This window comes from Lissotriton vulgaris, chromosome 2_1 (assembly GCF_964263255.1).
Source record: "Lissotriton vulgaris chromosome 2_1, aLisVul1.2, whole genome shotgun sequence".
NCBI lineage: Eukaryota > Metazoa > Chordata > Amphibia > Caudata > Salamandridae > Lissotriton > Lissotriton vulgaris.
Window position 1 is genome coordinate 2,034,695,944 of NC_141687.1, and position 19,049 is coordinate 2,034,714,992.

Genomic DNA, 19,049 nt, shown 5'->3' on the forward strand with positions numbered 1-19,049 from the left:
AAGCATCCTAGGACCGGTTTCAGGCTTTCAGCCCTCATCAGCCAGGGTAGCTTGATTCCAGTGGCATGGAGAGCACAGGACTCATGTCTGAGCATACCTGTCCTATTCGGGTGACAAATGCAAAAAGAACAATTGATGGACAGAATGCAGAGCAATGTCATACATTCACCCCAGTTCAGAGATCTGGGCTTAAATCCATCGTTTTTTGCTCACCATGCCATTCCAGTTTGGACCCAGCCATATGCAAATCAGTCTAGATTCTGCGCCCAATGGGAACAGTCCAGCCCGAACTGCCAGGCCATATGTATTCAAGTGTTCTTTCATTCGGGAAGTGAACACAAAGCAGTACCCACTGAACTATGCACATAACATATTGCTTTTTGATATGCATGGTACATGTTCTTTGTAGGCAGGCATATTTCACCTCTGCACTACCTTAGTTGAGTAAAAGAGCCACTAGACAAAACATGCTCCCATCTTTCTCCAGCAGATACATTGATCATCAAAGTTATCTTGGCACTTGTATTGTTGACCGAAACCTGCTGAATATACAAAGAACTTTGCAGTGTTTTTAAAACTCCTGCACTTGTACAAAACCGGTCCCCCCAAACTAAACTGGCCCCCTACCCTTCAAGTCACCCTGGGAAACGCCTACTCCTGCCCTGTTCACTGATCCTGCCCTGTTCACCGCTCCTGCCCTGTTCACCGCTCCTGCCCCTCTCCTGCCCCGTTCACCGCTCATGTCCGTTCACCGCTCCTGCCCGGTCACTGCTCCTGCTCATGCCTAATCACTCCTTCTGCCCAGTCACCTCTCCTGCCCCGTCATCTCTCCTGCCCCATCACCAATCCTGCCTTGTCACCTCTCCTGCCCCGACACGTCACCTGCCCGTCACTTCTCCTGCCCGTCGCTTCTCCTGCCCGGTCACTTCTCCTGCCCGGTCGCCTCTCCTCTCCTGCCCTGTCACGTCACCTGCCCTTCACATCACCTACCCGTCAAGTCACCTGCCCGTCACTTCTTCTGCCCGGTCACTTCTCCTGCCCGGTCACTTCTCCTGCCCGGTTGCCTCTCCTGCCTGGTTGCCTCTCCTGCCCTGTTGCCTCTCCTGCCCTGTTGCCTCTCCTTCCCCCGTCACTTCTCCTGTCCCGTCACTTTTCCTGTCCCGTTACTTCTACTTCTCCTGTCCCATCACTTCTCCTGTCCTGTTACTTCTCCTGTCATGTCACTTCTCCTGTCCCGTCACTTTTCCTGCCCCGTTCACTGCTCCTGCCCCGTTCACTGCTCCTGCCCCGTTCACTGCACCTGCCCCGTTCACTGCTCATGCTGCGTTCACTGCTCCTGCCCGGTTACCACTCCTGCTCATGCCTAATCACCGCTCCTGCCCCATTACTTCTACTGCTTCATCACTTCTCCTGCCTCTTCGCCTCTCCTGCCCCGTCACCTCCCCTGCCCCGTCACCTCCCCTGCCCCATCACCTCCCCTGCCCCATCACCTCCCCTGCCCCGTCACCTCTCCTGCCCCGTCATCTCTCCTGCCCCGTCATCTCTCCTGCCCCGTCATCTCTCCTGCCCCGTCACCTCTCCTGCCCGTCACCTCTCCTGCCCCGTCACCTCTCCTGCCCGTCACCTCTCCTGCCCTGTTACCTCTCCTGCCCCGTCACCTCTCCTGCCCCGTCACCTCTCCTGCCCCATCACCTCTCCTGCCCCGTCACCTCTCCTGCCCCGTCTCCTCTCCTGCCCCGTCACCTCTCCTGCCCCGTCACCTCTCCTGCCCCGTCACCTCTCCTGCCCCGTCACCTCCCCTGCCCGTCACTTCTCCTGCCCGTCACCTCTCCTGCCACGGTCACCTCTCCTGCCCTGTCACCTCTCCTGTCCTGTCACCTCTCCTGCCCCATCATTTCCCCTGCCCCGCCACCTCCCCTGCTCCATCACTTCTCCTGGCCCATCACTTCTCCTGCCCCGTCACTTCTCCTGCCCAGTCACCTCTCCTTTCCTGTTGCCTCTCCTGCCCCGTCATCTCTCCTGCCCTGTCACCTCCTGTCCCATCACCTCCCCTGCCCTGCCACCTACCCTGCCCTGTCACCTCCCCTGCCTCGTCACCACCCCTGCCCCTTCACCTCTCCTGCCCCGTCACCTCTCCTGCCCCGTCATCTCTCCTGCCCTGTCATCTCTCCTGCCCCGTCATCTCTCCTGCCCCGTCACTTCTCCTGCCCGTCACTTCTCCTGCCCTGTCACCTCTCCTGTCCAGTTACCTCTCCTGCCCAGTCACCTCTCATTTCCTGTTGCCTCTCCTGCCCTGTCACTGCTCCTGACCCGTCACTTTTCCTGCCTCGTCACATTTCCTACCCCGTCACTTTTCCTACCCCATCACCGCTCCTGCCCGTTCACTGCTCCTGCTCGTTCACTTCTCCTGCCCCGTTCACTGCTCTTATCTGTTCACTGCCCTTATCCGTTCACTGCTCCTGCCGGTTATCACTACTGCCTATGCCTAATCACCGCTCCTGCCCCGTCACCTCTCCTTTCCTGTCACTTCTCGTGTCGCGTCACTGCTCCTGACACGTCAACTCTCTTGCCCCGTCACTTCTCCTATCTGTTACTTCTCCTGCCCGGTCACCTCTCCTGCCCTAGTACCTTTCCTTTCCTGTCGCTCCTGTCACCTCTTCCGTCTGGTCACTGCTCCTGCCCAATTCACTCTGTGTACAAAATTAACAAATTTCACATGGTGTCAAGTTCCACACGTACTCTGTCTGGGGAAAGCTCCTCTATAATCACCAACTCCGATCTCACTGGCACTTGGTATGCTAAAGGCAGAGGGCGGGCTCATTGTCATCCCAAAGGGAGTAATCAGCCTCAATCGGAATGCCAATGGGCCTGACCTCGGTCTGTGCGAGCTCAGGAGTGGCGGGGTTTGCTACATCCTCTGAAGTTCACAGAGAAGTGCGAGCAGCCCCTGGAATCTAATGAAAAAAGTTATCGTTTTTAAGTCGGACTATTCTTGCCATCTCGGGATGCTTTATTAAAAGTAAGAAGTAGGGGAACGTACTGAAATAATTTTTAGAAGTAGGGGCATGCAGTGCCCTTCCGTTCCCGCCCACTTCTACCACTGGGCCTGAATAGACTCAACATCCTTGTTTTTCGATGTTGGAAGAGCAAAAACTGAAGCTGAGTTGGATTGTAACTTTTTGCACTGTTGAAAGCAGCGAATTGGTTTCAATTACACTTTCAGCACGTGGACTTGTAGTAGTTTGGACCCTGGTGGGTTTTCCTTGAGTAGACGTTTGCGTAGTGCCTTGAGAAGAAACTCTGACAGCGGAATCCGAGGTGCTTGAGCTGACGGCAGTCATTTTCCCCTTTGGAGGTACCTATTTGACAGTGTGAGAAAAGTCCTTGGTTCTCACTGCCTGTCTCATAACTCTCTGGATCTCATCCGGTTTTTTATTGAGTCGCTTTCTTTGCCTGAAGTTTTCCCCTTTAGGTATGTCAATTTAATTTGCTGTTGCTATTTGAGAGTTCAACAATAAATATGTGCAAATAATATCAATAGGGTTAAAAAAAAAGCTTGATATTGGAGGCTTACTGTGTTCAGAGCAAACTGACGAGTAAAGGTGCAAAAAGAAAACGAGCATTGTCATAGCCAATAATTGTCGCTTTTGGGACTTTATAAGTATTTAGTTTTGCAGCACAATATCCTTGGTGCAACAACATCAGCTGTTGCATGGCTAAACCTTGTACCTTATAAGTGTTTACCCATGGAACAGTTGATGTTGTTGCACCAAGGATATTGTGCTGGATAACTAAACACTTATAAGGTCCCAAAGGCGCGACCTATTGGCTATGCCAATACTTGTTTCGCGATGTTGTGCAGCATGGGTAAAGAAGAACCCACCATTAAAAAAATAAAAGATGCTATTATGCAGCCGCAGCAGCTGTGTCATTTTGTAGATAAAATAAATAACACGAGTGCACCTACAGCGTGCGTGTGAAGTTTTTTTTATTTTTTATTTAGTGATCTAAGTTGTACTGGTAAATAAATAAAAATAAAACAGTGCCAAAGCTTTTTTTTTTAAGGTGGGTGGAGGGAAATAACGAAAGCAGGTCTCAGAAGCAACACAGAGAGTACTGGTGCGGGAAAGATCACAGAGGATGGGGTCAGAAGCAACACGGATGGCGGCTGGACAAGAAGGGCGAGAGAGAGCAACGTGGAGCAAGTGAGAACAGAAGCACACAGGAGAAAGAGAGCAACGTAGAACGGGTAGAAGCACACAGGAAAAAAAGCATTTACAATGCAATAGGTCTTGCACTGACATTATTTTGAGCTATAGATATTGTAAATGTCATTGTTTTTTTTGTTTTTTTTTAAACATAAATAAAAGGCGTAATTTAAAATGCCAATAGCTAAAAGTTTTGTAAATGCAGAACCTATTGTATTGCATTTACATGAGTGTGAGCTCATTTTCCAGGTGGAGGGCTGGGTTAAAATTGAGCAGTTACCCGATCTGTATCTAGTGTTTGCAGTGGGCAGCTCTTCTGTTGCTTCTCAGTAGATGCTATGGGACGTACTTAAATTATGTCATTAGTCATTCACGAGTCAAAGGAACCAGCCTGTGTGAAAACAGTTTCCTCAGGTTGATGGATGCCACAGAGACAGGGTGAAGCAGTGGAGCGCTGAGCCAGCAATATCCACTCTGAGAGGAAACGTGCATGTAACTGGGCTGTATTCCAAGCAAGGACAGAGGCCTTCTGTTGCTGCAGTGATGTACCTTCGAAGCAGCCCATCTGATCCCCAGACCTGTTGAGTATTGCTTTTCAGAAAAAACGCCAGGGAGGCCAGGATCCAAGGTGCTGCTCGAAACTATATTAATGCAATAATCCACCAACGCATTTGACATTCATGATGCAGCGGCGCTATTTAATGCCACAGGACTTCAGCCACACTACCACACATGACCAGCAGTCCAAGGCGCTGCTGTGCTGTTACGGTGAGGAGTAAGTGAGGTAGGGACTGATGAAAGAACAAGAGAAACAATAAAAATAAGAATAGGAAAGAAAAATATGAACATGCACTAGAGCACTTGTTCGCTCAGGAGATAACAGAAACAAAGGAAACGGCAATACTAATAGTTTACCTCAACTGCAGGCGCACGCTGGTCGCGTGGAGCAGAGAAAAGAACATTTCTGAGCAACCTTTGCAGGCACAAGAAAAAGGGAAAAAATGGAATATACATTAATGCAAAGAGCCTTGAATGGGGGCAGTAGCCAATGAACCAAAAATAGAAAAAATAAGGAAAAAAGGAGAAAGTATGAGGTGGGAAAAGTAACGAATACCGGAGCTCACCATAGATGCAAATCTGGTGGGAGCTTAAGATACTCCTGTGGTTACAAGCCATGATACAAGCAGAATAGGATGAATGAAAGCTCAAAACAATAAGGGCTGCAACTCCAGATGGTGATTTCCTAGCGACGGATACTCGTGGAGGAATCACCACATACCAAAGTGGGGGATGCATTTAAAAATAGAATTGAATCCCCAGCTAAGGCATCAACAAAGAACCTAGTGACAGAATGGAAAAAGCCATAAACCACATTAAGGGACGTGCTCAAATAGCGGTATGTGTGTCAGGCATCTAATAGAGTAGCTAACAATGCAGAAAAAACAGCAGTCATCAGCATGATGTAGAATATACCTGATAACATTTAGGGTTTTCAGAGTCAAAAGTAGATTCCGGGAGGCTGCTCAACCCGTCTGGGGAGTTGAGATAACGATTAGGGCGTCAGCAGGGGCCTCGATAAGCTGTAATTAACAGAAACCTGATATTCAGGAATGTGTTAAAGGGAATATAGTGAAAGAAGAACATGGGGCTTTGGGACAGATAGAACACGTGCGGCCAAACGGAAAAGCTCTTACCGGTCGTTCAAAGGATCAGGGAAGTAATTGGAATAATGGCCAGAACGGTATAAAGGCTTCTGCGAAATAAGAAGCAGCGGAAGGGTCAAAATATTTAAACTATATCTAATGCTGTGTGGTACTCTGTAAAACACGTAAGCGCCACCTGGTGTATTTCATGCAGTACGGCCCCAGAAATGCACATGAAACAAGGCGTGCAGCCGTGAGCCACGGTCTGTGGTGGGGGAGGGGCGAGCAAGACAGAGAGGCGGAGCGAGGCGTGCGCGTTTGGGAGAGCGAGAGGAAAGCCAAATGGCTCCTCTACTTCTGCCTGTGCACATAACCGTACGCAGTATGCCACACAAAAAACTCTGGTAGGCTTTTTAAAGCCCACTCACTAAATGTCACGCCAGAGCAATGCATGCGCTGGGTCAGGCGAGACCTAAAAAAAACAGATCGGGGAGCGCCGCAACACCTTCTGTGGCTTTACGTGTGATCAAGACCTCCTCATTTCTGCCAACTGGTAGCAAGGGCATGCTGCTCTTGCTTGTGCATAAGTATGCACATGGAACAAAGTCAACTGCTTCTCTAGCATTTTCCAGCAAATAGATTACTGAAACTTTAGTGAGGCTGAGCCTTCAATGGCCAACTCCATGAGTGTCCCTAGCACATCCTGTCCGCTCCCCTGGCCTTCCCACTATCCCACCCTACTCTGGCTTGCCTGCCTGGGTCCATAGCCTGCTGTTTCAGCTTTGGGCTTGTCTGTACATGAATAATGGGGAGCAGGTGGGCTGACTTTGCCACAAAATATGCAAGCTCAGGAACGCCTACCAACCCAGCTGATACAATGGCTTTGAAAAAGACGGTTGTTCCTCTGTTTGGAAAGTTTCCTCCTGCATGCCACTTGTTGTTATGTTTTAGGTGGCTTCCACATATCAGGCAATTGAAAATGCTTCAAAGTCAATATGAGTCTGTCCGGTCCTGTACTCGTTTCCACCAGCATATGGGAAGTACCAAAGCCCTCTTTCTATAGTACACATAAAAACTCTTTTTTAGGTTGATCACATAAGGTCTGGCGACAGCTGGCCATCAAGCCAGACAAATAAATGTGTGGTAGTGGGCCCCTTCTGCAACTACTTACTCAAATTAAACACTGTGTATATCTCCAGCGTTTGGTTGTCTCCGTAAATAGTGCTGACCAATCAAAGTGTGAGTAAGCGTTATGGCCCAGCCCTTTCCTTTCAGTCTTCACTATATGACAGAGTAACAGAAACCAGGACGGACTTTACAGTCGTGTGTGGTCAAGGACAGATACCAAAGTGCATCTGCCAATAGGTAACATGTTCATCACACAGTGGCAGCTCCTTATTAGGTTCTTCAGGGAATAGCCCTACATTCTGTGAAGCACCACTGACCACCCCTTCCTGCTGCTGTTATTGAATTAACTGAGTGTGCAAGCCCCCTCAGCTTCCTCTCCAAGATCTTGATGGCAGGAAGGGGAGGGGACTTAGAGGTCTGAATGGGCTGAGGTATGATCAAACCACAGCGTGTTGTTTAAAAGGAAAGCGCCCTCAGTATTGTCATTGTGTCAAAGATGTTATGATGACCTCTGCAATCCCAATTTGATTTATGCCAATGTTGCAACCCACCCCTGAAAAGGGGTGAAGTATACGCTGTCTCCTTTCATTCGGAAAACAATAAAAATACATCATCTTGATGCCTGGATTGTGCATGTGAGGGGCGTAGTTCCACTTTGATCCCCTGGCACAGGCACAATCCATTGTATTTAGCAGATTTACTGCACATGCCTCAGGCAGCACAATATTTCTGCTAAACTATTGTTGTCATGAGTGAGAATCTTAGTTTGAGAAAGTGTATTAATGAAAGTGAGAGTGAGTGAGTGAGTGAATGAAGGAGTACGAGTGTGTTAGAAGGAGTGAGTGAGTGGAGGTTGTGAAAGGGCATGTACATTATGGGTGTAGCTTCAATGGTGCAGCAGGTCAGGTTGCACCAGGGCTCAGATTTAGTGAATGTGAAAGGTTGTGTGTGTTTGCAAATGAGAGTGAGAAGCAGTAAGTATGAGTACATGTGTGTTTTGATGACAGTGAGTGGAGGTGAGCATGAGTGAGAATTAATAAGTTAGAGAGTGTGACTGAGGGGGAAGAGAGTGAATGGGAAAGGGAGTGAGAGTGTCTGAGTTAAAGTGTGTTTGTTTTCGGATTGTGAGTCTGCCGCTGCCAGACTCGCAATCATTATATCTCTGGGCTTATGTCAGCACCGAAAGTAACATGCTGCCGCTGGCTGATTGGATATAATTCTTAGCATCAGGAAGTGCATCCATGGCAAAATGCAGACCTTGGCACATAAGATGTAATTCTTGCCATAGGCGCCCTTGTGGAAAAATGATGGTGCTTGAATACTAGAGGAAATTGTTGGCAATGGGGTCAATAGCGGCAAAATGCTGGAACTGGGACATTTAAGGTCGTTCTTGGCTAAGGGAGGACATCTCATCAAAAGACAAAGACCCTGAAGTGCTGGAAGTAATATTAGATATAAGAGGAGAGATTGCAAAATGCTGGTGCTGGCATACCAGACGAAATTCGTGGCCTCTGAAAGGGCAGTCGGCCTATTGATGCTGAGAGGGCAGGTTGGGGAACAAAATATGATAACAGGCTGGGTCCTAAATACTGGAGGTCATTTTTTTAACATACTGGCCACCCATTGTATATAGGCAATATCAATGGCAAAATTCAGGTACTAGAATATTGTATTTAATTGTTATTATAAGGGGTTACCCATAACACATGTTGGCAGTGGCACGATGATGCTATTTCGTAGCATATGGGGGGCTCTCAAGGAACTTTTTGAAAGCGATTGGGTGATTTCCTGGCACATGTTATGCCCTACCACTTCAAAGATCACCAGCTGCTACTGCCACACCACACTGTCTTGACAAACACGCCGCTCCGATGATTCATGTTCCTTGTTAATGGCCATGGACCATTGATTCATAGTGTTGATCACCATTACAGCTCTCCCTTTAGTCTTCATGAGCGAAAGCAACAGAAGCTGGGACACATTTTACAGGTGTATGTGACTGACACGTGCAAGAAAGTTAACAATTTTCCTACACACTGTCCTCACACAGGGGAGTACCACTAAGCTAAACTGTACTAAGCTTAACTAAACTTTACTCTATGATCACACTGTTCTATTTTATTTTCACAGATTGGCATGGATACCAGTTACTGGACAGCGATAAATCATTATTTCATATGGGGCAGCTTAGCCGTTTATTTTGGAATTTTATATGCAATGCAGAGCGACGGCCTTTTTGATGCATTTGCAACTCAGTTTCCATTTGTTGGTAAGTATTTTTGTCCATTTTTGTTTACTTTCATGACGAACATGTAAGTGTGAAATCAGTATATATAATGTGTGTGTGTTTGTGGACGTGCAGATGTGTGTGCATGTATTACATATGAAGCACTTGCATATTGGATTATACCTGCCATAACTCACGAGTAGTGGATCCTTGAGTGAGTCACTATGCTTCTCCTCTACTCATCAATAGTAATTTGTTGCACGTTACTCTCAGCAGCCCTGTATGTGGGGTTACGCTATGATGTTTTTTTCATGTGTAGAAGTCAAGATTAAAGAACCAGAACACAAGACGCCTTTTAGTGAATGTAAGCTTGAAAAATAAAAAAAAGTGAAATAAGTGCAGAGAGATAACATCTCATCAAATTGTCCTTGTTAGTGTGAGCCATTTTTAGTTCCTCTGTGAAGTGATTGCAACCTGGAATCAATGAAACAATGAGCAGTGATTTCTCAAACTAGTTAGACTGCACTAAAGTAATGAACCTTTGCACTCTAGTAATAATGTGTGACTTTTTATCATAATTCATCAAGTTCTAGAAAGTTTATCGCGCATTTGTCTAAGCTATTCAGTGCTTTAGGCCATCGTCCAGTGCACATAACTGCAAGCAGATTTGAACGCTGTATTAATAGTTCAATATTTTTTAGGCCACAGACCCATTACATAGTTAATTAAATAGTGCCATTTTCTACCAAATGGCCGTGCATGTAACAGGGCCTTGCTGGCAAATAAAAGTAATCCCTCAAGATTTTGTAGCCTAGATATGCGTTGTACTGAGGGAGGTAGTGTGACCAACTGGCATGGGTGCAAATTTAGGACAGTGAGTGTAAAAATTCAGGACAAAGGGTCAAAATACAGGACAAAAATTCAGGACTGAAGGTCCGAATTCAGGACAAAAATTTGGGACAAAATGTACATGTTACAGACACATCAGAGGAGGTCGCGTAATATTACATAAGTAAATAGACAACCTATATAAGTACAAGTCAAAAGAAGTTTATATTAGATTGAGAGAACCTTTCACTGCATCTGTTGTATGCCGCATTGAAACTTATATACCGGTGTATGCATATTGGATGCACCTGGGTAACATGAGCCAAAATGAAACTTCCACCCACCAGAGCTTCGCCCATAGTGAGGTCACATGAGCCCATAAACAAAAACAGTTTGCCATGCCCTGGGCTCTGGCAGGAGCAGTGGCGGCTGGTGACATTTGAAAGTAGTGTTGCGTAAAAGTTTGTGATGAGTGCCCAGTGGTGAGCGCAGTGAGCGAGCCTGAACGTCATTAGGGGGGCGTTTTCTCTCCAGAGAAAAGTTTGAAAAAAGAGTGGGCAAATGGTGCCTTTTCAAGAATATTTGAGAAAGCAAGAAGGTTAATAAAGCAATTGTGAAAGTGTAGTTACTGCATTGATAAAGAGATTTTGTATGATAATGACGTAAGAAGCTGCTTACTCAGTATAACCATATAGCTGTTAGTCTGTCTGACATGGCTGCCCATCTCTCTCTGCTCTGGCTCCTCTCGAGCCCCAGCCTCTATCTTCCTTCCTGCCAGGTCCTACTGTTTTTAGCGCTCTCCCTTATCTCCTCCTAGTTTCCAGACAGTCAGTGCCTTAGTCTGCCTGTGTTCCATTGGATCCAGCACATTGTTTGTTTGAAACCTTTGCATTGCTCATATGCTCCCTCTCCTCCTAATGCTCTCTCTATATGGACCATCAATCTCATGTGGTATCCTTCGACTCCAGTGATTTAGTCCTGATTGAGTCTAAAATACTCTGATCACAACAAACGCACACTAACTCTTGTACAGGCAAAGAACTATCCAGAGAACTGTCCGACAAACCTGCAGAACCATTCCTACAGTGACATAATTGATCCACATTATCCTTAAAATATTCTGTTCACAACTCCTTTACTCCAGACAGGCATTCAATTTTGTGAATTTAAAAAATGCCTTGTATGTGAGGCCTTCACACACCTTTTGCTAGTGGGACAAGCTAGATGCACTATGGGATAGACTACCTTACATCATTTCTCATGTTAGTCTGACTTCTTTATGTAGCCACCCAAAAGAAGGCAACAGAATGGTAGGCAACAACAACATCAAAATATAAAGAAGAGTAAAATAAGTAAAAGCAACATAATTAATGAAACAAGGCAGTGAGTACTCTAGCTTCCCATTACGTATACCAGCATAAACATTCTACAGTGTTACTTCTATTCGGTAAGATAGCTGAGCACATACTGCAGTGATTAACATAATAACCTGCAAGTAATACTTCAGACACCTTGCTGGTGCCTTTCAGCGATTCACCCTTTCATGGATCATAAAATGATGATCATTGGGGTAATAGAAATTGTATTGCGCAAGGATCATGACACAATTCCACATGTGGTGCAGGATATGTAACACCATATCAATAATCCGGTTTACAAAAGCAAATTGTGTTGAACCTGTTCGTTTAAGGCTACCACTTTCAAATGTCACCAGACCCCACTGCCTTTGTCTTTGCCATTAGTGACGTCCCAGACCAAGATGATGGTACTGTGCACTGTATGGAAAATACTGCATGGTCTGGCGCCTAGTTACCTTTCTAAATATTTTACTCTAACAATACCACAGAGATGGTTACATCTGCAGCAGATTCAAAACTTGCTATCCATAAGTGCCACTTTTATAAGATGGTAGTGAGATGGCAAGCACTTGCGGGTAGCTGGGGTCATGCAATTGATCTAGTTGCCGGTATCACTTTGTTCTGTCTCAAGTTTTCTTGGTTTTCAGCATGAGCTTTAAAGATTATTACCTGAGCCAGGAATATCTTTTCTATCTTTTTTAATTTTATTTATTCTTTTTCGCAAGGTGTTACTCCATGGATTCTCATAAAGCGCACTTACTTTAGAGACTGACCTCATGATTTCTTTACCAGCGATATTAAACAGGTGCAGTGTATTAAAAGAAATAAGTAAGGTGAATTGATTGCCTCAAAGAGCTGGGTTTTGAGCCTACCTTTCAACACAGTCAGAACTCCAAAATCCTTAACAGGCAGCAGAAAGGCATTCCATTCTAGCACACAGCAAATGAAAATGTATGTCCACTCTGCCTAGTTGGTCTGAATCTTCACACACAGGGCAATATGTTTTTCGCGGTCAGTAGTGCTTTCTGAGGTTTATTCATTTTAAAAGGAGGAAAAAAGAAAACAATTGACCCAGATGGCAATGTGTACGATACAGAGTGATTTAATAGTGTGTGTTGCTTTAATAATAGCTGTGGCTTATTGGAAGAAATTATGTGAGCGGCTGCATTATGGAGTTGTTGCAACTTATCAAGCAAATAGCTGCATACATTAGTTAAGACTTAACAGGAGAGTGATGAAAAATGAGAACTGTGAAGCTCTTATTTAACAAATGATTAGAAGATAAAATCACTTGCAATTGATAAAGATCAGTTCACATAGAGTAGCTGACAGGGTTAATTCTGCCATCACAAGCACCTGATAGTTATCGTTGTCTTTTATATATTGTTAACACACCTAGTATCAAATCTGTGCAAAAGTCAATGTGTGTGGCCTCAGGAGTCATGTTTCTGCAGCCCAAAGCTGTTCCCTAAACAATAGTGCCCATCAACACAGTGGATATCGAAACAAGACGTTTAATACATAAACAGGAAACCCCTTCATCAGCCTGAAAGTGTTCCTTCTTTATGTGGATTTGAATACTTATCACAGTAGATAATAGACTGTTTTCCATGGTATAGTGTGCCAATCTGAGATCAATCAGCATTAGGACTGCACTGTCGTCTAAAAACGCTTTTGTGGCAAAGTCCACCATAACGCTTTCTCTTTTCATTCATACCTCTGCTCTGCCATCGTCTGCTGAGCAGTAGTTCTACTACACCCCTCAAGAACTAACTAAAATGGGCCTGTAGGAGGTACACCATAAACAGGAGCTTCACTGGCTCCTGATTAACAGAAGCCATTAATGGACCCCCTTAAAATGAAAGTGGTAACACCCACTGAGCAATACTGCTGCACACTTGATCAATCCGTGCAAAGAGCAGTGAGGGTAGGAGGGGGCCCAGCAAATGCTGTCACTGGCCAATTATCATTCTGTATGTGATAATTAGGCGGACATACAGAATGAACAATGAACAATAGCAGCCTCTGCCGGGTCAGGGAGGGGCTGATGCAGGCCCCTTTTCACAGCAGGAGTGTGAGCTGGCCCCTGCAGTGAGAGTTACAGACTCTCAGGCTGCTTGCTGGGGGCAGCTTGCTGGAATGTCTGGAATTACGGACAAAAGGCGTCCGTGGAATAAACCCTCACTGACAACGGACAAGAGGCCCAAATTATGGGCAGTACGTGAAATTTACTGACGGTTGGTCACCCTAAAGGGAGGAAGTGTTGCGAGCATGGCCAATGTTTTGAGGGTGGGTTCTACCCCGCCCCAGAAATTTTGTAAATATTGATGAAAAAGGTGCAGCTTGCCACTTAATGTCTCAAGTATTTTGAATAAAACTATATGGTTTTTGGAGGTAGTTGTAAAACGAAATTATTCCCATACTTCTGCCTCTGTATCAAGGAACACCATTTTTCAGTTGCGTTGTTTTGCGTATGTGCATACGGCATTTATTTTTTTGTTGCATAAACTTTTTATTGTTTTCAGTACACGTGCAACACATTATACAATAAAATTGATCACTTTGGGCTGGATCCTCCTATTTTGCTGCTTTCTATACTACACATCGATTTAGTATAAGTATAATACGAGAATACATAAGAACGACCCAAAAAAAACAATCTCCTCTCCATCTATCCTTCCTTGAGCATTGGAAACCCAAGACACGAATATCATTATGCCCAAGTTCTTTGTTGAAATGTGCACATCTGAGCTTGAGGTGATATCTTTTCCAAACCATAGCATTTCTCTGCCCTTTACTAAAACATCCTCAAGGCCTTCAATGCATGAGAGCTTCATATCTCCCAGTTATCCATTTCTATATACTTTAGGACAGGCAGCCATCCGGTCAGGAAGTCATCCCTTTTGTTATTGAAATGGGCAAATATTCTCTGCAAAGCCATCATATCCCACTCTATCCCACACCATGCATGCCACATTGGGCTAGAGTGTTGTTTCCACTGTTGTGCATTGCTCATCCTAGTCACCTGCAGGAGTTGAACAATACATTTCCATTCTCTGGTGCCAAACGCATCTTACCTGGGAATCACAGCCTCAAAATAGTTGTCTCTGAGGACTAGCCTACAATATAATGCATCATTGTAATATTGATTTTTTTTGTTTATAGGTGGCCCCTGACGAAGGGACGCTCCAGTCCCGAAATGCATCAGGCTTTCGTTTAAATATTTGTACATGATTCTTTGTGTTGTTCATGATGTAATGACTACACTTTACGATGTTACAAGTGGTATGATGTACATTTAAGAATTTCCAACATTTGTTCACATATGATTGTGTTTGCCTAATAATGGTCAAGAATATGTAACTCAAAACAATATTTGAATTCAAAGAATTGATTTTTCTATGTTTGTTATATACTTGGAATCTTGTTTAACCCATAGGGCTCTAGAGTAAATCAGTGCACAGTGTTTATAACCACACCGGTTTGTAATCTATTGTCTTGATTTACTGCGCTTGTAGAGACAGCAAGCGTGACACTGTAGCACCACTGACATTTAATTAGAGTACTCAGTTTACAATTTTAAATAGGTGTGTGCCTCCTTCTCTTCTGTGCTTAGTTTATAGTTCTGTCTATAGGGAGCAGCACCCACAGATCACAATGTCCTTTGATTCTAAAACTAATATCACAGAAAACAGAGCCACAACAAAAGTTTATACTTTTGATAAAGCAAGTGAAATTTATGCTCTCATCCAAGAGGTTAAGACTGCAGACACACATGGCGGGACCATCACTCAGCAATTACGCCAATTGGAATTTATTACCAGGAGACAACTGAACCAAAAATTACATGCATCAACGTTGTGAAGAACCGGGCCAAGAAGGGCCTGGCGGTGCAGGGCACGCCTGAAATCTCAGAGTTCACCTGCCTTGTTGTACAGAGACACAAAATACTCTGTTAGCGTAGAAAACCGAATTTATTAGCTGCAGCTATGCACAGTTGTCCCAGAAGTACACCAATAGTAGATTCTCAGGAGACTGCCTCTTCACTCCGTGGCTCACAGTCTTTTATAACCATATACACCCACAGAAAAACACTCCCCATGCACCAAATATTAGACAATAGGAAAACATTGAAAATAAGGCACCACGTAACCAGAACGTCCCCCTTGAGTCGTGTTCTTGCCCAAACCCCATAAGTCAATCAATGACAGCACCTATAGGTCAATCAGTAATGGTAGGACGTGTTTGTGTGCTTCAAAGGACAACTTGAGAAATAGGATAATGCAGGAAAGAATACCGAAGGCCAACAGATAAGATAAGATAAGGCAGGGAAAGAATACTGAAGGCCAACAGATAAGATAAGGCAGGGAAAGAATACTGTAGGCCAACAGATAGTTGGGACAAGGATTAGTCAGTCTAGGATTAGTTAGTTTGGCTAGTTCCTGGAATTGGCTTCACAACAAGGAAGATGGGGGGTTATTTGACACGTAGCAGTACAAAGGGCAAAAACACTTGGTTTGCCAAGCTGCCTGAGTGAGGGCAACACAAAATGGCGACGGAATACAAAATAGAGTCGAAACTGAATTACCTCAGACCCTCCTTTTGTCATTACGCAGGCAAAACACAGACTCACGTTAATCTGAGTCAATGTAAATAGCCATGAGGTCGTCAAGCTGTTGCTGCAACATAATTTTCATATTTTCTGCTTTCTGTGAGACAGGCCTTGGGACACACATGGTGGCACAAAGGCTGCAGATAGCGGGACCTCATTGTAGACAGAGGCAACATGAAATGGCCAAAGTCACTCCAATGAAAGTCAGTACCTTCCATCCCCATGTGGACAGTAATCCCCAGAACCATCCTGTGAAAGACCAGTTTCCTTCGTCCTGGTGGATGGACTCAGCGATGAGGTGCAAGTTAGGGATGGCCTGGTATACTGTAGGGGTGTTGTCAGGTATGTAAATGCAACAGCTGGGTCCAATCAATTTACATATTCCACCACGGTCCGCAAGAATGATATCTAAAACCATACTGTTTTGTAATGTCATAAGGCGGTCCGCCTGAAGCTCGGCTGTGAGGTTGCTCAGTGCCCCTACAGTTTCATATATCGTTGCCTCACCAACTCGAATGAGGTGCCTGATGTTTCTGCTATTGGCCATAGGGCCCCAAAATGGGAGGAATCCTTTGAAAAAGTCGCCTCCCTCCTCTCCTGCTGTATCTTCTGAAACAATAACGCCTCTACTGTACCTATTTCTGTGATGTCCCGATGGGGCAGTATATGTCGGAGGAAGGAGAAAAGCCACGTAACATGACCCTGGGAATTTAGTTGCTAACCACGTAAAGGCCTTGTCATGGCAAACGAAATACGTTCCCTGAGATGACACTAACAGTGGAGAAGTCTGTGATGCATAGGTATATGTATGTGCACAAGAGCTCATTCTTAATTGGGCCTTAGCATTCTGACTATTTCCTTGGAGACACAGGTGGCCTCGGTGGGGTACAGTCCATATGGGAGGGGATCTCTTTCGTCTGGCCCTATCTGTAAGGATAGTAACGGAACGGGTCACGTTCCAGCCAATGTATGCCCGTCGTTCGTCGGCGGGGATCTCATTAATTTTACTATAATATTTGGACATAGCCCATATTCCCTTCAACAGAGGGTCATGACTAACATCAACCCCACCCCCATATGGACCAATAGGGTGCCGGGGTTGGTTCTCGTAAGCATTAGAGAACATAGATGTATAAGCCCAAGCGGACCCCTTCAGGGAAAAAGGTAAAACTAAATATGGCATCCCATTATCCGTAGTATGGGGCAAGAGTCCACAAACCCAATAATCGGTGGTGTTGACCACCAATTGATGCTGGTGCAACAATTGAATGAATGAATTATTGAAATATTCCATTCTCCTACTTTGCTCATGTTCTGGTAGTGTATGTAACTGGTGCGGGGAGGCAGTAGTTCGAAAAGACACAGGATGGGAGGTAGGTGTAGGTGTCTGCTGCATAGTATAAGTACCCCAACCCACACAAGCTAATATAATACATAAAAAGATTAAAGTACACAATGTTATACCACATCTATTATACAATAATTTGCAATATTTCTTCTTCATTTTAACCTTCTTATCATTTCTCTTTAGTATAGCAGAATCCATCCTCTAAATGTTGCTCGTGGCAGTCTTCCTTCTTCACTCAGCTATGATTATCAGCCGTCCTATGACACTAAATGGGAGCTACCCACTATTACTTAACCAAATGTTCTCTCACGCCATCAGAGGTCCGTCTAACGTCTCGCAATACCAGTCGTCACCAAAGGGACCAAGGCAGGGCGGCAGTCAGGGCAACAGTCACCAGCAGCCGTTGGAAAGGAGAAGCCGCGCTGCAAAGACCTTCGGTCCACTTTCGACATGCAGGGGTCAATCATGTGGTGCGCTTCCTCCAGAATTTCCCTGCGGGGCTCCTCACGACCCTAGGGCTCGACCGCTACCTCTGAAGCCGCCCCACGTTGGGCGTCAGTTGAAGAACCGGGCCTAGAAGGGCCTGGCGTCGCAGGGCACGCCTGAAATCTCTGAGTTCACCTGCCTTGTTGCACAGAGACACTTAATACTGTGTTAGCGTAGAAAACCAAATTTATTAGCGGCAGCTATGCACAGTTGTCCCAGAAGTACACCAATAGTAGGTTCTCAGGAGACTGCCCCTTCACTCCGTGGCTCACAGTCTTTTATAACCATATACACCCACAGAAAACACTCCCCATGCACCAAATATTAGCCAATAGGAAAACATTAAAAACAAGGCATCCTGTAACCAGAACGTCCCCCTTGAGTCGTGTTCTTGCCCAACCCCATAAGTCAATCAATGACAGCACCTATAGGTCAATCAGTAATGGTAGGACGTGTTTGTGTGCTTCAAAGGACAACTTGAGAGATAGGATAATGCAGGAAAAGATAAGATAAGGCAGGGAAAGAATACTGAAGGCCAACAGATAGTTGGGACAAGGATTAGTCATTCTAGACAAGAATTAGTTAGTTTGGCTAGTTCCTGGAATTGGCCTCACAACAAGGAGGTGGAGGGGGGGTATTTGACACGTAGCAGTACAAAGCACAAAAACACTAGGGGCCAGATGTAGGTAACTTCAATTTACCGATTCTAAAATACAGAATTTTACCGATTCGGTATTCCAGAATCGGTAAATGAGATGTAGGAAAAAAATCGGTATTATTTACCGAATCGTTAAAAATCGGCCCAAAAGGCCCATAGGAATGAATGGGAATTACCGATTCGGTAAATACCGATTCGGTAAATACCGATTCGGTAACTTCCGAATCGGAAAGCAAGCAAAAGTGAAACTTAAGAAAGCAGCCAATCAGGTGCTACCACCCTCCCCCTCCCTACCAGGAAGTGGCTACACAGGCAGCTGCAACTAATTAGAAGGTTCTGGAGAGGCAGTCAGAGCACAGCAGAGACACAGAGCTGCAGGGAGAGTATTGTGGAAACTTCAGCAAAAGTAAAATGGCAAGCAGCAGTGAGAGACAGAAGGCTGAAAGAAAAAGGAAGATAAAGTTCAGCAGCATGGAGCTGCAGGTACTGGTGGAGGAGGTGGTGAGAGTGCACATGAAACTTTTTGGCAGGCACTCCCTCACTGTTCCTGAGT

The 19,049-nt window shown here is 45.2% G+C and overlaps 1 protein-coding gene across 1 annotated transcript in view; it reads left to right on the plus strand.

The window, feature by feature from the left end:
* The window catches only part of ATP8B4 (ATPase phospholipid transporting 8B4 (putative)), a 3,619,152-nt gene that overhangs the window by 3,535,616 nt on the left and 64,487 nt on the right, over nt 1-19,049 (plus strand). The window contains exon 25 of the mRNA XM_086958264.1: nt 9,110-9,248. Within this exon, the coding sequence (XP_086814390.1) occupies nt 9,110-9,248 (139 nt within the window). The remainder of the gene's footprint in view (nt 1-9,109; nt 9,249-19,049) is intronic.